This window comes from Arvicola amphibius, chromosome 7 (assembly GCF_903992535.2).
Source record: "Arvicola amphibius chromosome 7, mArvAmp1.2, whole genome shotgun sequence".
Lineage (NCBI taxonomy): Eukaryota > Metazoa > Chordata > Mammalia > Rodentia > Cricetidae > Arvicola > Arvicola amphibius.
The window spans coordinates 108,303,353-108,319,878 of record NC_052053.1 but is presented as its reverse complement, the minus strand read 5'-3'; the positions used below and the strand labels follow the sequence as shown (position 1 = coordinate 108,319,878).

Below are 16,526 nucleotides of genomic sequence, written 5' to 3'. Positions count from 1 at the left end.
CCAAGTGGTGTGGGACAATTGTTTGTATTCTGTCAATTATATTTTAAATAAATGCTGATTGGCCAGTAGTCAGGCAGGAAGTATAGGCAGGACAACCAGCCAGGAAGTAGGGGTGGGTCAATGAGAACAGGAAAATGCTGGGAAGAAGGAAGCCCATTCCTCTACGGTGTGACCCAGCCACAGAAGAAGCAAGATGTGACTGCCTCGCTGAAAAGGGTACTGAGCCATGTGGCTAACATAGACAAGAATAATAGACTAATATAAGTTATAAGAGTTAATAAGAAGCCTGAGCTACCAGGGCAATCAGTTTATAATTAATGTAGACCTCTGTGTGATTTCTTTGGGACTTAATGATTATGGGAACCAGGCAGGACAAAAAACGCAGTTGTATAATGTGTATATATGTGTGTGCGAGCACACACATAAACATACACACACATATATTTACCAGAAAGTTTTGTCTTTTTTTCTTTCTTTTTTTGTTTTGTTTTGTTTGATTTTTGAGATAGGGTTTCTCTGTGTAACAGCCCTGGCTATCCTGGAACTCACTCTGTAGACCAGACTGGCTTCAAAGATTTATTTCTTTTTAATTAATGTGTCTTTGCTTAGAACACTGAAATTTTCCTTGTATTTCTATCAGGAATTTGAATTTCATTTTGCATTAGTTTCTTACTTTTTTCTGCTGAGGTCTGCATACACACAGTGCTCTTAGCGTGAAGTCACGGGCAAGCAAATACATATTTTGGATGATTTATGGAATTTTGTTTCCAAGTAAATAAAAATCCTGCTAAGTGGTTTCCTTATTCTTTCCAAGGCTCCGAGGTTGCAGGATTGGTATTACTGCTTTGAACCCCACTCCTCGGCAGCATTAGCAGCAGCAGAACTACCTAAACATCTACGCAGTGGTGCTCTGAGACACAGCTCACACATAATCCCTTTATAGCCCATAGCTCTACTCTTGCTCTGAGATTTGTCTTCATAAATTAATTTTGTTCAGTCTCCGCAGTTCCTCAGGCTCTTCTGTGTAAACTCTGTTACTTTGGAGTCATTTTCAGCTTTTATCAGACAGAGGGTCCTTCAGTAGAAATTCAAGTTCTATCATTAGACTTTACAGAAAAGTAACAGTTCTTTACCTTTTTGTTGCCAAGATACTGTTTCCTTGGCACCATGATTTCCTCTAAAATATCTCCAGCACACACATAGCTCGTTATCTCTCTTGGTTTAATATCTGCCAAAGAGATAGAATATTGTTTTTTTCCTAAGTTTAAATTAAGAAAGTTGGTAACACATTCTGATAGCGATTCTATTGTACAATAATGATTATTTGCTTTGGTTATTCTAATTTTTTAAATTTCCCTTTCTTCATATCAAAATTCAATAACTGAGCACCAGCTTCTAGTGGCTTAGAAATAGCACATAAGATTAGAATTTCTCTGCATAGAATACAAAATCCAGTAAGTGAAAAGTTGAAAGAGTATGTTTGTTTCTTTGTCCGTTTTCTGTTGCCGTGACAGAAAACCTGAGACTGGGTGATTTTTTGAAGAAAAGAGATTTATTGTGATCCACTGTCTTGAGGTGGATAAGCGCATGGTCAGATGGTCGTGTCCAGCGAGCGCCTGGCGTGTCATAACAAGACAGAAAGCTGAAGGGAAAGGGCGCTGTGCAGAGACAGCACATCAGGGGCAGCTTCACTTTCTTTCCTACTTTTTTTATATAATATATTTTATCAAACTCCATTCCCTTCTGTCCATTTTCTCGCTTGTCTATCCCCACCCCTTTCCCTCTTCGCTTCATGTGCTCTGTTCTTCCACCCACCAAGTCCATTTAGTGTGCCTGCACGTGTATGGGGAAAGAACCATCTGTTGGAATGTGGGTGGCCTGTCAGAGCCATATCCCTAAAGAAAACTGACTCTCCCTCCCAGCAGCCGTCAGTTGCCTGTAGTTCCTCAGCTAGGGATGGGACTGCCTGAGCCCCTCCCCACCCATGCTGGGATCTCGCTGATTCACTCTTGTGCAGGTCTTGTACTTGCAGTTGTGTGCAAGGACCCTGTCTTGCCCAGCAAATACTGTTTGTGTCAGTGACCAGAAATAGATGTTTTGCTGTATCTACTCTTACAATCCTCCTTGCCTCTCTTCGCTAATAATACTTTAGCCCTAGGCTAAGGAAGTGTTCTACAGATGTCCCATTTAGAGCTGAGAACTCCAGAATATCTTAGTCTCTGAATAATGAACAGTTCTGGGTCTCTGTATTAATTACCATCTGCTGCAGAAAGAAGTTTCTCTGAGTTGAGTTGAGAGATGCACTAATCTTTGGGTATAAAGTTAAGAACTTAGGGAATAGTTTATTACTTTGTACATTTAGCAGGAGAATAGTGAGTTCTCCCCTAAGACCATGAACAGGTTTGGTCTGGTCACTAGTACCAGGTCTGGGTTCTGTCCTGAGTGGGCATTGTATTTGATCAGAAAAGCAGCTGGTCACTCGCAGAATGTTCATACCACCATTGCACCAGTGAGAAAACACTGCCTGATTGTTACTGTAACAACTCCCCCAGTTCACAGCTAGCTAAGACTTTGATGACTTTGCTTCCCTGTTAGTGTGCATGAACCTTCCAGCTCCATGAAAGCAGCCAATAGGGATGCAGATTCCAGGTTGGTACTGATGTGGGAGTCCTCTCTCTGTGTTGTTTGTATTGGTTAATGAATAAAGAAAACTACTTTGGCCTGATAGGGCAGAACTTATGTAGGCAGAGAAGACAGAACTGAATTCTGGGAGGAAGAAAGGAGAGTGAGAGAGATACCATGGATCTGCCAGATACAGATGCTGGGAGTTTTACCTGGTAAGCCACTGCCACATGGAAATACACAGATTAATAAAAATGGGTTAAATTAAGATGTAAAAATTAACCAATAAGAAACTAGAGCTAATGGGCCAAGTAGTGATTTAATCAATACAGTTTCTGTGTTGTTATTTTGGGGCTAAGCAGCCAGGTGGCCAGGACAAACAAACAGCTTGGCCCTCCCTCCAACAATTGGCACCCACATGATCAACTAAATCCACTTAAAAACCTGAGAGAGATTAATTTTAAACACACACACACACACACACACACACATACACACACACACACACAGAGTTTAACACAGCTTCTTACTGTTTACTGGCAGCATGCTACAGATTCTTTAAGAAAGATTTCCCTGACTTAGCAGCAGAAAAAAAGCTGCACAGTTTTAAAATGCTGGCTTTCTGGGCTATGTTGCTAGCCTGACCTCTGGCTCTTGCAGGAGACAGAGCATTTGGATGGGGTTTGTGAGTAAAGTGTATGGCTTGCTTGATGGAAATGTGGACTCGCTGTGTTCCTGGAAGTGGGGCAATGCATGTGGCTCAAAGGCACTAACAGCTCAGAGGCACAAGCGGCTCTGCCATGCTGAACTGTGCAGAGAGTGCAGGCAGGAACTACCATATTTATCATAACAAAAGTAAAGCTTAAGTTTTAGACTGGGCAGGTAAACAGGTGGTACCATATTACCCCTACTAATGGCACAACTTAAGTTTTTAAGAAACACTTAGCATTTTAAGAAGTGCTCCTGAACAGTAAAGAATTACAGATTCACAACAGGACAGATTCAGACATAAACGACCTGGCAGTGGCAGCAGCACTTTTTGACAGTCCTTTCGTGCTGTGATTAATCTAGTCCCATGAGAGCAGAACTTAGCACACTTGTGTGAGAAAGACAACCATGTATTCATGAGTTTTTATGACATTATCACTTCTGAACAGTCCCACCACCTCTTAATGGGAACCAAATTTTAACGTCTCACTGGGAGCAAAGCATACTCAACCCATAGCCAGCTGGTTCTTTCTCTTTTGGTGAGTCATCTGTCCAAATCCACCATAGTAAAGTGTTTTTCCTACCTGGCTCGCATCTCACCTGCTTCCTTTCTTTTTCTCTTTTGAGACTTGAATGCACTTTGGGGAATTGATGCTGAGTTTAGTTTAAGAAAACATTTAAGAAGGCCGATATCTGAGAAGGATGAATCTTGGCTTAGGGCGGGGCAGGGAATAGCTCAGTGGTAGAGTTCTTGTTTAGCACACTAAAAGCCTTGGGTTTCTTATCCAGTACTGCAAAAAGAAACAAACAAGTTCAGACTTAGCTATATCATCCACTTTTGCCCTGAAAAGGCAGAGCCAGGAACAGTGAGCAGGAAACACGCATTGATCTCTCCTCTTCCACATTCCTAAAACCCACTGTGGTAGTTTGGAAGAAAATGAACCCAAAAGGGAGTGGTACTATTGAGAGGTGTGGCTTTGTTGGAGTCATTGTGGCTTTTTTGGAGGAGGTGTGTCTCTGCAGAGGCAGGCTTTGAGGTCTCATATATGCTCAAGATACTGCCCAGTGTCTTAGACCACTTCCTATTGCCTGCAAGCCAAGATGTACAACACTCAGCTACCTCTCCAGCACCATGTCTGCCTGTCTGCCTCCATATCCCACCATGACTATAATAGACTGAACTCTGAACTCTAAGTGAACCACCACAATTAAATGTTTTTCTTTATAAGAGTTTTCATGGTAATGGTATCTCTTTACAACAATAAAAACCCTAACTAAAACACCCACCTTGTCTCAAATCTTCCCAGATCTCTCCTCTTCCTCCCACTGATCTGACCCCAGATAACCCTGTCAATCAATTCTGTTTATTCCATGTTCTGTCTTACCCCTCAAACATTCCAAACACTCACACATTTTTCAGAGTTATACATTTTGTATATATTATGTTACACTTGAGTTATTAGAATATGCAGTGGCATTTATTTCAAATAAGTCTCCTCATTCTTTGCAATTGTAGTAAATAAATCACTATTGATTAACCAGTTCTTCATTTGATGATCATTTATATTGCTTCTGGTATTTTGTGTCTATGTGACTATATATGTGTACCAAATCCCTTGAAATAGCCTTTCTAAGTTAACAAATACATACATTTACACTTATAAAATATTGTATTCATTTTACTGGTGTCTTGCAGTGACTGGCCAACCATGCCAGGAATTATCATATCCTTGATCAGATACATTAAAATTCTTATCAGTAAACTTTTCAGTTTTATTTGCATGACGTTGAATATTTTTTATATGTATAGAGTCTTGATGTGTTTCTTGTTAGCTGCTGGTTTGTAAGCTTTGTCTGCTTTTCCTATTTTATACTTAGATCTGTGCTTTAAGTTGATTTTTGTGTATGGTGAGAAGTAGGAAGCTAGGCGTGGCGGCATACTCCTTTAATCCCAGAATTTGGGAGACAGAGGCAGGCAGACCTTTATGAGTTTGGAGACAGCCTGGTCTACACAGCAAGTTCAAGGACAGCCAGGGCTACACAGAGAAACTCTGTCTCAAAAAACCAAAGGTGGGGGCTAAGTGTGTAAGAATATGAGTATTCAATTGATTTGCATAATTTTGGAAGATAATTCTTTCCTTGTTCATTGCAGTTACAGCTTTGTTATCATTCGTGTGTGTGTGTGTGTGTGTGTGTGTGTGTGTAATCATTAAATCTTTTTTATTACCATTTTTTGCCTTGTCTTTTCTTTTTCTAAACCTGTAGCTCTTCTTGCCTCAGCTTCCCTAGTACTTCTATTCTAGGCATGAGCAACCACAATTGTGTTTTTTTTCTTTTATGTAGCCTACTCCAGACTAGACTTTTCTCTGTAGCTCAGGCTAGGCTTGAGGTCTCAGTGGTTCTCTAGCCTGAGCTTCCTGGATGCTAGGATATCAGTCATGTGCCACCATTCCTAGCCAATAGCACCGGATCTTAATTACCATGCATTCTAAACAGCAATGGCTAGTGCTCCAACTTTGTTCTCCAGGATTTCTTTGTTAGCTTTTGTTCTTTGTGTTTCTAGCTTGTTGATTTGTGTAGGAAATATTATTGAGAATTTGATTATTGCTATAGTTAATCCAGAAATCAAAGGTAACGTTGACACATTTACAATGTAGTCTTTAAGTCTGGGAAATTTGTATTTGTATTTTAGTACTGTTTTATATTTTCCCTAGAGGTCTGAAGTTCCTTTCATTAGATTACAATTGTATGTTGGCATCATGTTGGCTGATCTGTGCCCCTCTTCCCATTCCCACAGTCTGACTGCAGTGGGCCTGAGTGTGATGTGGGATTCCCCTGTGTATGCTATGAATATGTTTTATTACCATTGGTTAATAAAACTGCTTTGACCTATGGCAGGGCATAACAGCTGGGCAGAAGCCATGTAGCTGCTGAAGGAGGATACTGGAACTTAACCAGTAGGCCACAGCCTCGTGGTGATACACAGATGAATAGAAATGGGTTAATTTAAGATGTAAGAGCTAGTTAAGAATATGCCCAAGCCGTTGGTCAAGCAGTGTTGTAATTAATATAGTTTCTGTGTGATTATTCAGGTCTGGGTGGCCAGAAAACCAAAGTGCAGTCTCTGTTTACATGGGTGGTGGCATTTTCTTGTGGCACTTGGCAAATACTTCAAATTTGAACCTTTCTCACCAATCATAGCCATTATCTGATGCTCTCAGTGTACCATTCTGTGACTTTGATAAATTTATACAATTATGTTATGATACTGTGATTAGAGTATAATCTTTACATAACTCCATATACTTTTTCCTCTCTTTGTAGTCAGTTTCTTCTACTCAACTTCTGGCCACACTAATCTACTTAGTCTACTATTGGCATTTCATATAAGTAGGACCATGTCGTATATTGCTGTTTAAGTGAGATTAAATCATGTTGTATGAATCAATAGTTCATTCTCTCTCACCGGTGAATATCCCATCATGTGAATATAGCATTTGTTTGTTCAGTTCCCAGGCAAGGAGCATCTGCGTATGTTCAATATTTTAACCAGTATGTTATATCTACAGAGCTACTGTAAACATCTCTGGATAAACTTCTTTGTTTTCATTTATCTTGGATAAGTTTCTAGAAGTGGTATTTCTGAGTCTTTGGGTAAGCACATATGCAGCTCTGTGAGAAACAAACAGTTTGTAAATATGCTGTGCTATTTTGCCTTCTTACTTGGAAATTATTAGTTTTCTCTTTACTTCCATTCTGGTTTCTTTTTTCGAGACAGGTTTTCTTTTTTTAAGATTTATTTATTATGTATGGAGTGTTCTGCCTGAATGTATGCCTGCATGCCAGAAGAGAGTACCCAGATCTCACTATAGATGTTGTGAGTCACCATGTGCTTGCTGGGAATTGAACTCGGGACCTCTGGAAGAGCAGCTGGTACTCAACCTCTGAGCCATCTCTCTAGCTCTTGTCAGCACTTGGGATTTCTTTCTCTTTCTTTCTTTCTTTCTTTCTTTCTTTCTTTCTTTCTTTCTTTCTTCCTTATTTCCTTTTTTTTCTTTCCTTTTCTCTTGTTTTTTTTGAGACAAGTTCTCTGCAGAGTCCTGGTTGTTTGGGAACTTGCTTTGTAGACCAGGCTGGCCTCGAACTCTCAGAGATCTGCCTCCCTCTGCCTCCTGAGAGCTGGGATTAAAGGGATGTGCCACCACTATCAGCTTGGCTTTCTGTTTCTTTAAGTATACAGCATTATCTTTTTTATTTTTATTTTGGGGATCATAATATAATTACGGTATTTTTCCTTTCCTTTCTTCCCTCCAAACCTCCCCTTATACCAACTTGCTCTCTTTCAAGTTCATGGCCCCTTTTTTCATTAATTATTATTCATATATGTATATACATATATATTCCTAACTATAACACTCTGAGATGGTATTATGTTACTTGATTGTATCAAGGCTATTTGGTATTGGAAAAGCAATTGGGTGATCTTCCCTGGGGAAGGCTATTTCTTCTGCTCTCAGCATTCCTTAGTTGCCTGTAGTTCTTTGTATAGAGTTGAGGCCTTATGAGTTTTCTTTGTCCACTTTTGCGTGTCTGTTGATGTCATCCTCATTCAGCTCATGTTTGGCCAGTCATCTTGGTGAGACTTTATGGTTGTCTTTTGACATTACTAAGAGACATAATCTCACAACAAACTCCATGGTCCTCAGATTCTTGCAATGATCCCTGTTTTCTTTTCCATAATGTTCCCTGAGTCTTGGGTGAAGGAGTGTTGTGAATAGACTCTGTAATTCTACATTTGATTGGTTCTGGTTTTCTGTAGTGGTCTCCATCTGTTACAAAGAGAATTTTTCTTGAGGGAGGGGTAACAACCTACCTGTGGGTATATGGACAGATGTTTAGATTGTTGCTAGTGATTATGCTGGCTCACATAACTTGTGCTAACTAGCAGGTATAGCAGGTATATAATTGAACTTAAGACCCTCTCAACAATAGGGAAACCATGCCTGGTACTGGTAACCCACTACTCAGGCCAGTGAAGTCATAGACCTTAGAGGAAAACCCCCAACCACCACTCTACTTCACAGCACAATCCCTAGTTTTATCTTTTAAAGAAGTTTTGTTTTTATTTTCTATGTGAGTGTTTTGCCTGCCTATCACATGCATGCAGTGCCTGATGAGGCCAGAAGAGGGCATACTTTTTTGGGGAGCAGTGAGGCCCCAGATTCTGAATTTCTTGTAATCCCCTGATCTGAGTGCCTACAGCTGCTCTGAGCACGAGACCTTCAGGAGTTCCTGATGGCAGGAGAGTGGTTTCTGGTGGGTTTGGCTGGGGCGTGGCTATCTCTATATAATCTGCCCTGAACACAATAAAGGGGGCATTCTTGGGGAATTCAAGGATGACCCGTGTCGCTGTGTCTCTGTCTGTGTGTGTTTGTGTATTTTAACCTCCTGCCCCTTGCCCGAAGCTCGGTAACTGGGTAAAAGCGCACCGAACGCAGACACGGGGGCGCGGTGCGTGGCAATTGAAGGTCACAGCTGAGATTCGGGAACTAGGGAACGCTGAGAGGTCGCCATCAGAAGGTGAGGGTGGATTGGGGTATATGTGTTAATCCTGACGTCCTTCGCTCAGTTTTGGTTCCAGGAAGTCCAACCGAGAAAGAGAGGGGATGTATGTATTGGGAAAAGATAGAAAGTATATAGCTTAAAAAGATAAATGTGTACAGATGTATGATATGTTGATTGTGTTGTCTTTTGTGTTCTGGACTGGAGAAAGACATTTGATTCTAGGAACTGTTAAGAAAGGTATCTTGACTTTAAAATATGGGCTTAAGAATTTGATGTTTTGGAAAGGAGCTTCTGTTTTTGTCTCCACAGACGATGAGAGCCTAAGGATTTATTTGATATTCATGTGGTTTGAATCCCCGAGACAGACCTCCTGAAATGTTGCAGTGGAGTGTGAGCGGCTGTGGCTCCAGGCGATGGGCGCTGAGGGGCTGTGATGCGTGCCAACCCCGGGACCTGCCTCGAGGAGGAGGCAGGAATGCTAGGCCCGCTTTCAGTGCAGGCCTCAGGGCGCAGAAGCGCAGCACGACCGCCACTCGCATCTGAGCGTGACTGGAAAATGGCAGTAAATTGCAGTAAATACCCCCAAGAATGCAGCGGGGAGGAAGTAGCCAGACAGATTGACAATGCCCAAATTCCCTAAGTGGGGTCCCTTCAGTGGTTGTGGAGCAGCAAGCCTGCTTCCCTGAGTTCTGCTCCACTTCATGCACCAGTTTGGACCCAGAACGAATGCAGCTGGGGCTAGAAGGCAGCTGGAGCAGAGCTTTGCTAGGTGGCTGTGGTGGAAGGCACATGCCTCAGCCCAGTCAGTGCCTAGCCTGGCGGAGGCCACAGCAGTGCCAGAAGTACGTTACCTGGAGATACTGACCCCTCATTCCCCCCGAATACTTAAGATCAGACACTGTTTTATAAAAAATTTAGGGGGGAGATGTTGGGAGCAGTGAGACCCCAGATCCTGAATTTCTTGTAATCCCCTGATCTGAGTGCCTACAGCTGCTCTGAGCACGAGACCTTCAGGAGTTCCTGATGACAGGAGAGTGGTTTCTGGTGGGTTTGGCTGGGGCGTGGCTATCTCTATATAATCTGCCCTGAACACAATAAAGGGGGCATTCTTGGGGAATTCAAGGATGACTCGTGTCGCTGTCTGTCTGTGTGTGTTTGTGTATTTTAACCTCCTGCCTCTGGCCCGAAGCTGGTAACTGGGTAAAAGCGCACCGAACGCAGACACGGGGGCGCGGTGCGCGGCAATTGGATGTCTCCACGGAGATATTGGCAACTTTTCTTACTGCATAGCCCAGGCTAGCCTCAAATTCAAGGTCCTCTTGCCCCAGCCTTGCCAGTTATTGGATTGCCACCACCTTCCACTATGCCTAGCAATACAATGCAATTTTAAATTTAATTAGCATATTGATTATAGTATTTATCTGCAAAGTGTTAAAATAGTTGAAACTAATACCAATTAGATGAATAAGAGAAGCTTTCTATGACTTTTCTAATCTATTTGAATTAAGATAGACTGTTATTGGTGCTGGGATAGGAAAAGTTTGATTTCCCTTTTACTTTATCCAAGTATTAATTCCTAACAGACTTAACTATCAAAAGCAAAACTCTAAAGCTCAATAAATGCAAAAATTTTTCAGATTTTCATAAGGAGTTAATAAAACATGGCAAAGTGCTAAGTACACAAGAATATTACAATAAAATTTATGAGCAATTGCTGTACATCAGAGTTAGCTTGTGAAGAGTGGAGAGACGTGTGCTTGTGCTGTGGGTCTGCATGTTGGGTGCGTGTTGTCCTATGTTTTCTATTTGTCATTTAAATGCCTCTTGTGTTTGGATGTTCTTATCTTGAACTGGGAAAATTTCTGCTGTAATTTCATGGAATACTCTGTGCTTTAGTATTTATCCTAACTCCTATCTCATGAGTTCTTAGATTTGGTCTCTTGATTTCTAGAGTTCCTAGTCATTTTGGTCATCCTTTTTTTCTGTTTATTTTTTTTTAAAAGTTGGGGTCTGGAGAGATGGCTCAGTGCTTAAGAGCACTTGTTGCTTTTCCAGATGTTCTGAGCTCAGTTTAGTACCCACATTAGGTGACTCACAACTGGCTACAACTCCAGCCCCAGGGATGCAGTGCCCTCTTCTGGCCCCGTGGGTAACTGCACACACATGGCATATTCAAAGATACACATCATACACATTAAAAAGTAAAAACGGGTATGTCTTGTGTGGGCATGCAGGTGGGGGGTCTGAACACAAGTTTTTGGAGTCAGTTATCTGCTTTCTGTACCAGCACGAAGGCCTGAGTTTGATTTCCAGCAGTCATACGAAAACCAGGCCTGGTGGCTCACACCCAACAGCCCAGCACTGGGGAGGTGGCCATAGTGGGGTCCCTGGGGCTTGTTGGCCAGCCAGTCTAGTTGAATCAGTGAGCTCCAGATTCAGTGAGATAGCTGTCTCCAACAGTGAGGTTGAAAGCGATTGAAGAGCCTTGATGAAGACCTGTCACCTCCATCTGTATGCACACCGGTGTGCATGGGCACTCACACTCATGCATATACACAAGCATCACAAGGATTCTTTGTTTACATAACCAAGCTTATTCCTAGGGCATGGAGGAATTACAAAATATAATCATGATATTCATCTGCTCCAACAGTTGAATACTGGCTTAGATATTTTTTTCTTGTTTAATAAAGAACTTTGTACCAACATTTTCAGAAAAGACTGAGTCACATGAGCAAGAAGACTAAGTCGCTGGTGGGACTAAGTGAGATGTTCTCTATGAAATGAGATGTGACTGGAAGGGACATTCCCTGGCCTGTCTGAGAGTGCAGAGGCACCGATTTCATGGTGTTTGAGATAATTAGCTAAAGTAACTGATACTTTGTTCAACAGGTGGCTTTTCAGAGAAGTCGAGTGAATGGAGCTCAGAAGAGGAGGAGCCAGTGAAGAAGGCGGGACCTGTCCAAGTCCTCATTGTCAAAGACGACCATTCCTTTGAGTTAGACGAGGCTGCGCTGAACCGCATCCTTCTCTCCGAGTCTGTCAGAGACAAGGAGGTAGTTGCCGTGTCGGTGGCTGGAGCCTTTAGGAAAGGGAAGTCTTTCCTGATGGACTTCATGCTGCGGTACATGTACAACCAGGTAGGGAAGGACCCGCAAAACATTTCCTTCTGCGCCTCTTCCACGTAGGGTTCTTTTTTTTTTTTTCTTTCTTTCTTTTTTTTTTTTTTTTTTTTTTTGGTTTTTCGAGACAGGGTTTCTCTGTAGCTTTTTTAATCACGTAGGGTTCTTATGAGTGCCGAGCATTCCTGTTTCTGTTATTATGTGTACTCTGAGGGCTGCGGTGTAGCCATTCCAACCTCGGGGCTTTGGAGCAAACTACACAGGATTTTTCTTGGAAGCTCCTGCACCACATTTACCTAAAGATATAACTTACTCTTACTCTTTTAAAAATCAGCACTAGCATAATGATAGAACTATGAATTTTACATGTAGTATTTAAAATGTCAAGTAGATTTTAAGATAAGTATTTCTTTTTAATAATTTCCCTACGGTGTTTATGATGACATTCTTAAAACATGAGGCAATTTTGAACCAGGTAGCGGTGGCGCACACCTTTAATCCCAGGACTCGGGAGGCAGAGGCAGGTGGATCTCTGTGAATTCAAGGTCAGCCTGGTCTACAAGAGCTAGTTCCAGGACAGACTCCAAAGCTACAGAGAAACTCTGTTTTGAAAAAACAAAAAATCATGAAGCAAATTTTAAGGATTTTTACAATGTGCACTTAGGTGCCAACACCTCGATTCTTCCACAGACATTAATGTTCCTAATTTATCATGTCTGTGTGTACTCATTCTTACTAGTCATTCATTTCTTAATGATATTAAAAAAACCTCAAATTAGTCAGGATTTGGTGGCACATGCCTTTAATCCCAGCACTTGGAAGGCAGAGGCAGGAGGATCTCTGTGAGTTCGAGGACAGCCTGGTCTACAAGAGCTTCAAAGCAACACAGAGAAACCTTGTCTCGAAAAACAAAAAACAAACTTCAAATTAAATTGCTAACATCAGTGTACTTTCTCACATGCTTCAATATAAGTCATATATTATTCTCAGTTTTTGTTTTTAAATAAAATCTATATGGAGAAACACAAATATTAAATATATTTGTTTATTTTTATAAATGCATATTCATGTGCAGGTCAGAACTCAAAACAGAGACAACCATTCTCTCCAGAAAGTTCCTTCATAGCCTTTTCTAGTCTGCTCTCACTTTGTCCTAACCTCAGAGGCAACTGACAGTGTCTGACAAATCGTGTGAAACAGACATGTGATGTCTAGGGACCTTGGCTCTATCAAATGCAGAAGGATGAATGGAAAATTATTTACAAGGCTAGAAGTTGGCAAAGGGAAACGTTCTGGCATCCCCCCACTCCCCATGACTTCTAATGCAAACATGGAGTTTTTAAGTAGAATCGATAAACCTCCCAAAGCACTTTATATTCTGAAGCACTACACAGGCTGAGGCAGAAGAATTCCAAGAATTAGCCAGCCAGGTGTGGTGGCATACACCTTCAGTCCCAGTATTGGGACCACAGAGACAGAGTCTCTGTGAATTTGAGACAAGCCTGGTCTACAAAGCAGGTTCCAGGACAGCCAGGGCTGTACAGAGAAACCCTGCCTAAAAAAAAAAAAAAAAAAAAAAAAAAAAAAAAAAAAAAAAGGAAAAGAGAAAGAAAGTTTAGATTGCATAGAAAATTCCAGGCCAACCTGAGCCGCATGACAAGACTGTCGCAAAGGTCTTTGGACTGTGTCTTTATAGCACAGTTATCCATTTTTAGTTTGATCTTTTAGGCATGAAGTATTTTAGGACAACTTTGAAGCTAACCTTTATATAGCTTTAGTTCAAACAAAGAACAGAAGTGCTAAGATAATTCAGGCTTTGAAAGCAAGCAAGACTCTTTAAACCCAAATGTGTTATGGTTCTTACCATCCACAGATGGGTTATTGGTGCACATTCTAGTGAAGTGTGGTAAAGGGTGCTTGCTAGGATCCCCCTTTTTCTTTATCTGCACCTAGCAGAGCATTAACAAAGAGGGACAGGAGGTGAACACTGGCTGTGCTGTTCCTGCAGGGGGCAGCAATCACTGGCCGTGTGGACTCAACTCTACTCCTGTTTCTGCACATAAGACTACCACTCGCCGGGCGGTGGTGGCGCACGCCTTTAATCCCAGCACTCGGGAGGCAGAGGCAGACGGATCTCTGTGAGTTCGAGACCAGCCTGGTCTACAAGAGCTAGCTCCAGGACAGGCTCCAAAGCCACAGAGAAACTCTGTCTCGAAAAACCAAAAAAAAAAAAAAAAAAAAAAAAAAAAACTACCACTCGCGTTAGAATGGCGACATGTAATTTTTAATGTGACAAACTATGTTCTTTTTAGCAGTAAAAATTTTAACTTCATTTTATGCCTGAAACATAGTGTTCAATAATTAATCATTAGAGATACAAAGAATGTGTGCCTGAATGCATGAAACAAGCTAAATTTTCAGTCTTCCGAAGTCGCTCTTTATGGATATATCCCTTGTCCTTCAAAACTATTTTTCTGGGATAGAACTTTTATAATATCTTAAAAAGATCATTATCCTCTGGTAATGTTGCAATAATGTTATTTTCCTAGTTCATAACCATCACAATTTATCCGTTGAAATATACTTCCCAACTATTTTTGTATGTAGCATATTTAATTTAAATATCAACATTGACTAGTTAATATCAATTGGCTCCTTGCATTGTGTTAGGCACCATGGAGGATACCAAAACAGACAGATATACTAAAGCATATCATGGTTTGGATAAGGAGACAGAATCAAGATGTGTGAAAAATTAGAGCCATGCTCAGCTCTAAATGGAACACCTGTGTCACATACCTTCCTCCCAGGCTTATGGGTCATTGTAGAAGATGGCTAGAAAGCATCTAAATGCCAGGTAGGGTGGCTACAAGGAGACTGTCTTCCAGACACAACACAGCGACCACACAGATGAACTCATGGGGTTGTGACAACACACACAAGACCTGTGCAAGCTCGAGCCATTCCAAATATCAACACGGAGAGGGGAAGTGGGCACAAAGCACAATCTTAGCCAAAGCGCTATTGACAATTGAAAGGTGTACAAGATCCAGATCTAGAGGGGAAGTAGAAGGGCCATTCTAGACTAAGGGGAATACATTAAAGAGCACACCTTCCATGGAGTGGATTTTACGTTGGCAATGAAGACGTAAGAATCATAGCACAGATGGTGCAACCTGTTATTATGCTTTTTATAATCTAAAATTGCTTTATAGAATAAGACAGGATATAGCACACATACTCTCTTCCCAAGACTCAGCCATCATTGTGGCAGAGGAGGTGGAAAGATTGTATGATCTAGAGGCCATGGATGACTACAAAGAAACTGTTTTCTGGACACCCAAGGGGCAGTTTGCTAACTCACAGCTGAATAAACACTGCATGCTCAAGCCAGACAAAATCCCAGCACAGAGGTAGGATGTGGTCACGAAATCTCATCCCTAGCCGAGGAACTGTTGGTAATTGATATCTGTCAGGAGAAGGGTCAGTTTTCTTTAAGGGTGTCACCCTGGTAGGTCAGCCATGCTGCAGTGGATGGCTGTACAACCAAGAGTATATTGGCAGCCCTAACTGGATGTGTGTGTGTTTGTTTTCATGAAGACATACACATGTAGTAGGGTGGGTATGGAATGGGCAGTGCATCTGGGAAGAATTGGGGAAGGGAATGGATATGATCAAGATATTATATATAAAATTTTCAAGGAATTAAGATATTTTTGAAGGTAAGATAGCAAAATTATATTTTATACTAGTTTTATAGACTCACCCTATTAGCTCTAGCTTCTTATTGGCTAACTCTTACATATTAATTTAACCCATTTCTATTAATCTGTGTATCGCCACGTGGCTGTGGCTTACCAGCTAAAGTCTCCTCTAGCTGCAGCAGGGCTCCATGGCTTCTGACTCTGCCCTTCTTTCTCCCACCTTTCAGTCCAGTCCTCCCCGCCTAGCTCTGCTCTGCCCCGCCCTGCTCCAATATAGGCTCAAAGCAGTTCTTTATTCATTAATGGTCATCACAGCATACAGGGGGGAAATCCCACATCACCCAAATTTCTTCATTTATAAAGTTCTGTAGTTTAGTTTATACAAGGTTTTTAGCTCAAGGATTATATAGTAAGGTCTTCCAAAAAACTAGTAACTTATCCCCTGTAATAGATATTAAAGTGAGTATAGCTACTATGACCCAAGGTTATCAGTGAAAAACTGCTAAATCTAAGTGATTCTTTGTATTTTTTTTGTCTCACCTGATATCAGTTCTGACATAATTTTCAGATTAGTTTTTCTTCTTTTGAGCTCTCAAATCCTTCTTGTATTTGTTTCCTTCTGTCCCTCCCTCTGCCCATTTCCTGGTTCAGGCCCACAAGCATATTTTGACTTTTATAATACCTACTTTTTGGTCCTTCCTGCTATTTATCATCTTTTTTTTTTTTTTTTTTTGGTTTTTCAAGACAGGGTTTCCCTGTAGTTTCTAGAGTCTGTCCTGGAACTAGCTCTTGTAGACCAGGCTGG

At 41.3% G+C, this 16,526-nt stretch overlaps 1 protein-coding gene across 1 annotated transcript in view; it reads left to right on the top strand.

The window, feature by feature from the left end:
- Positions 1-16,526, top strand: part of Atl1 (atlastin GTPase 1) — a 61,504-nt gene that overhangs the window by 15,821 nt on the left and 29,157 nt on the right. The window contains exon 2 of the mRNA XM_038337123.1: positions 11,788-12,035. Within this exon, the coding sequence (XP_038193051.1) occupies positions 11,788-12,035 (248 nt within the window). The remainder of the gene's footprint in view (positions 1-11,787; positions 12,036-16,526) is intronic.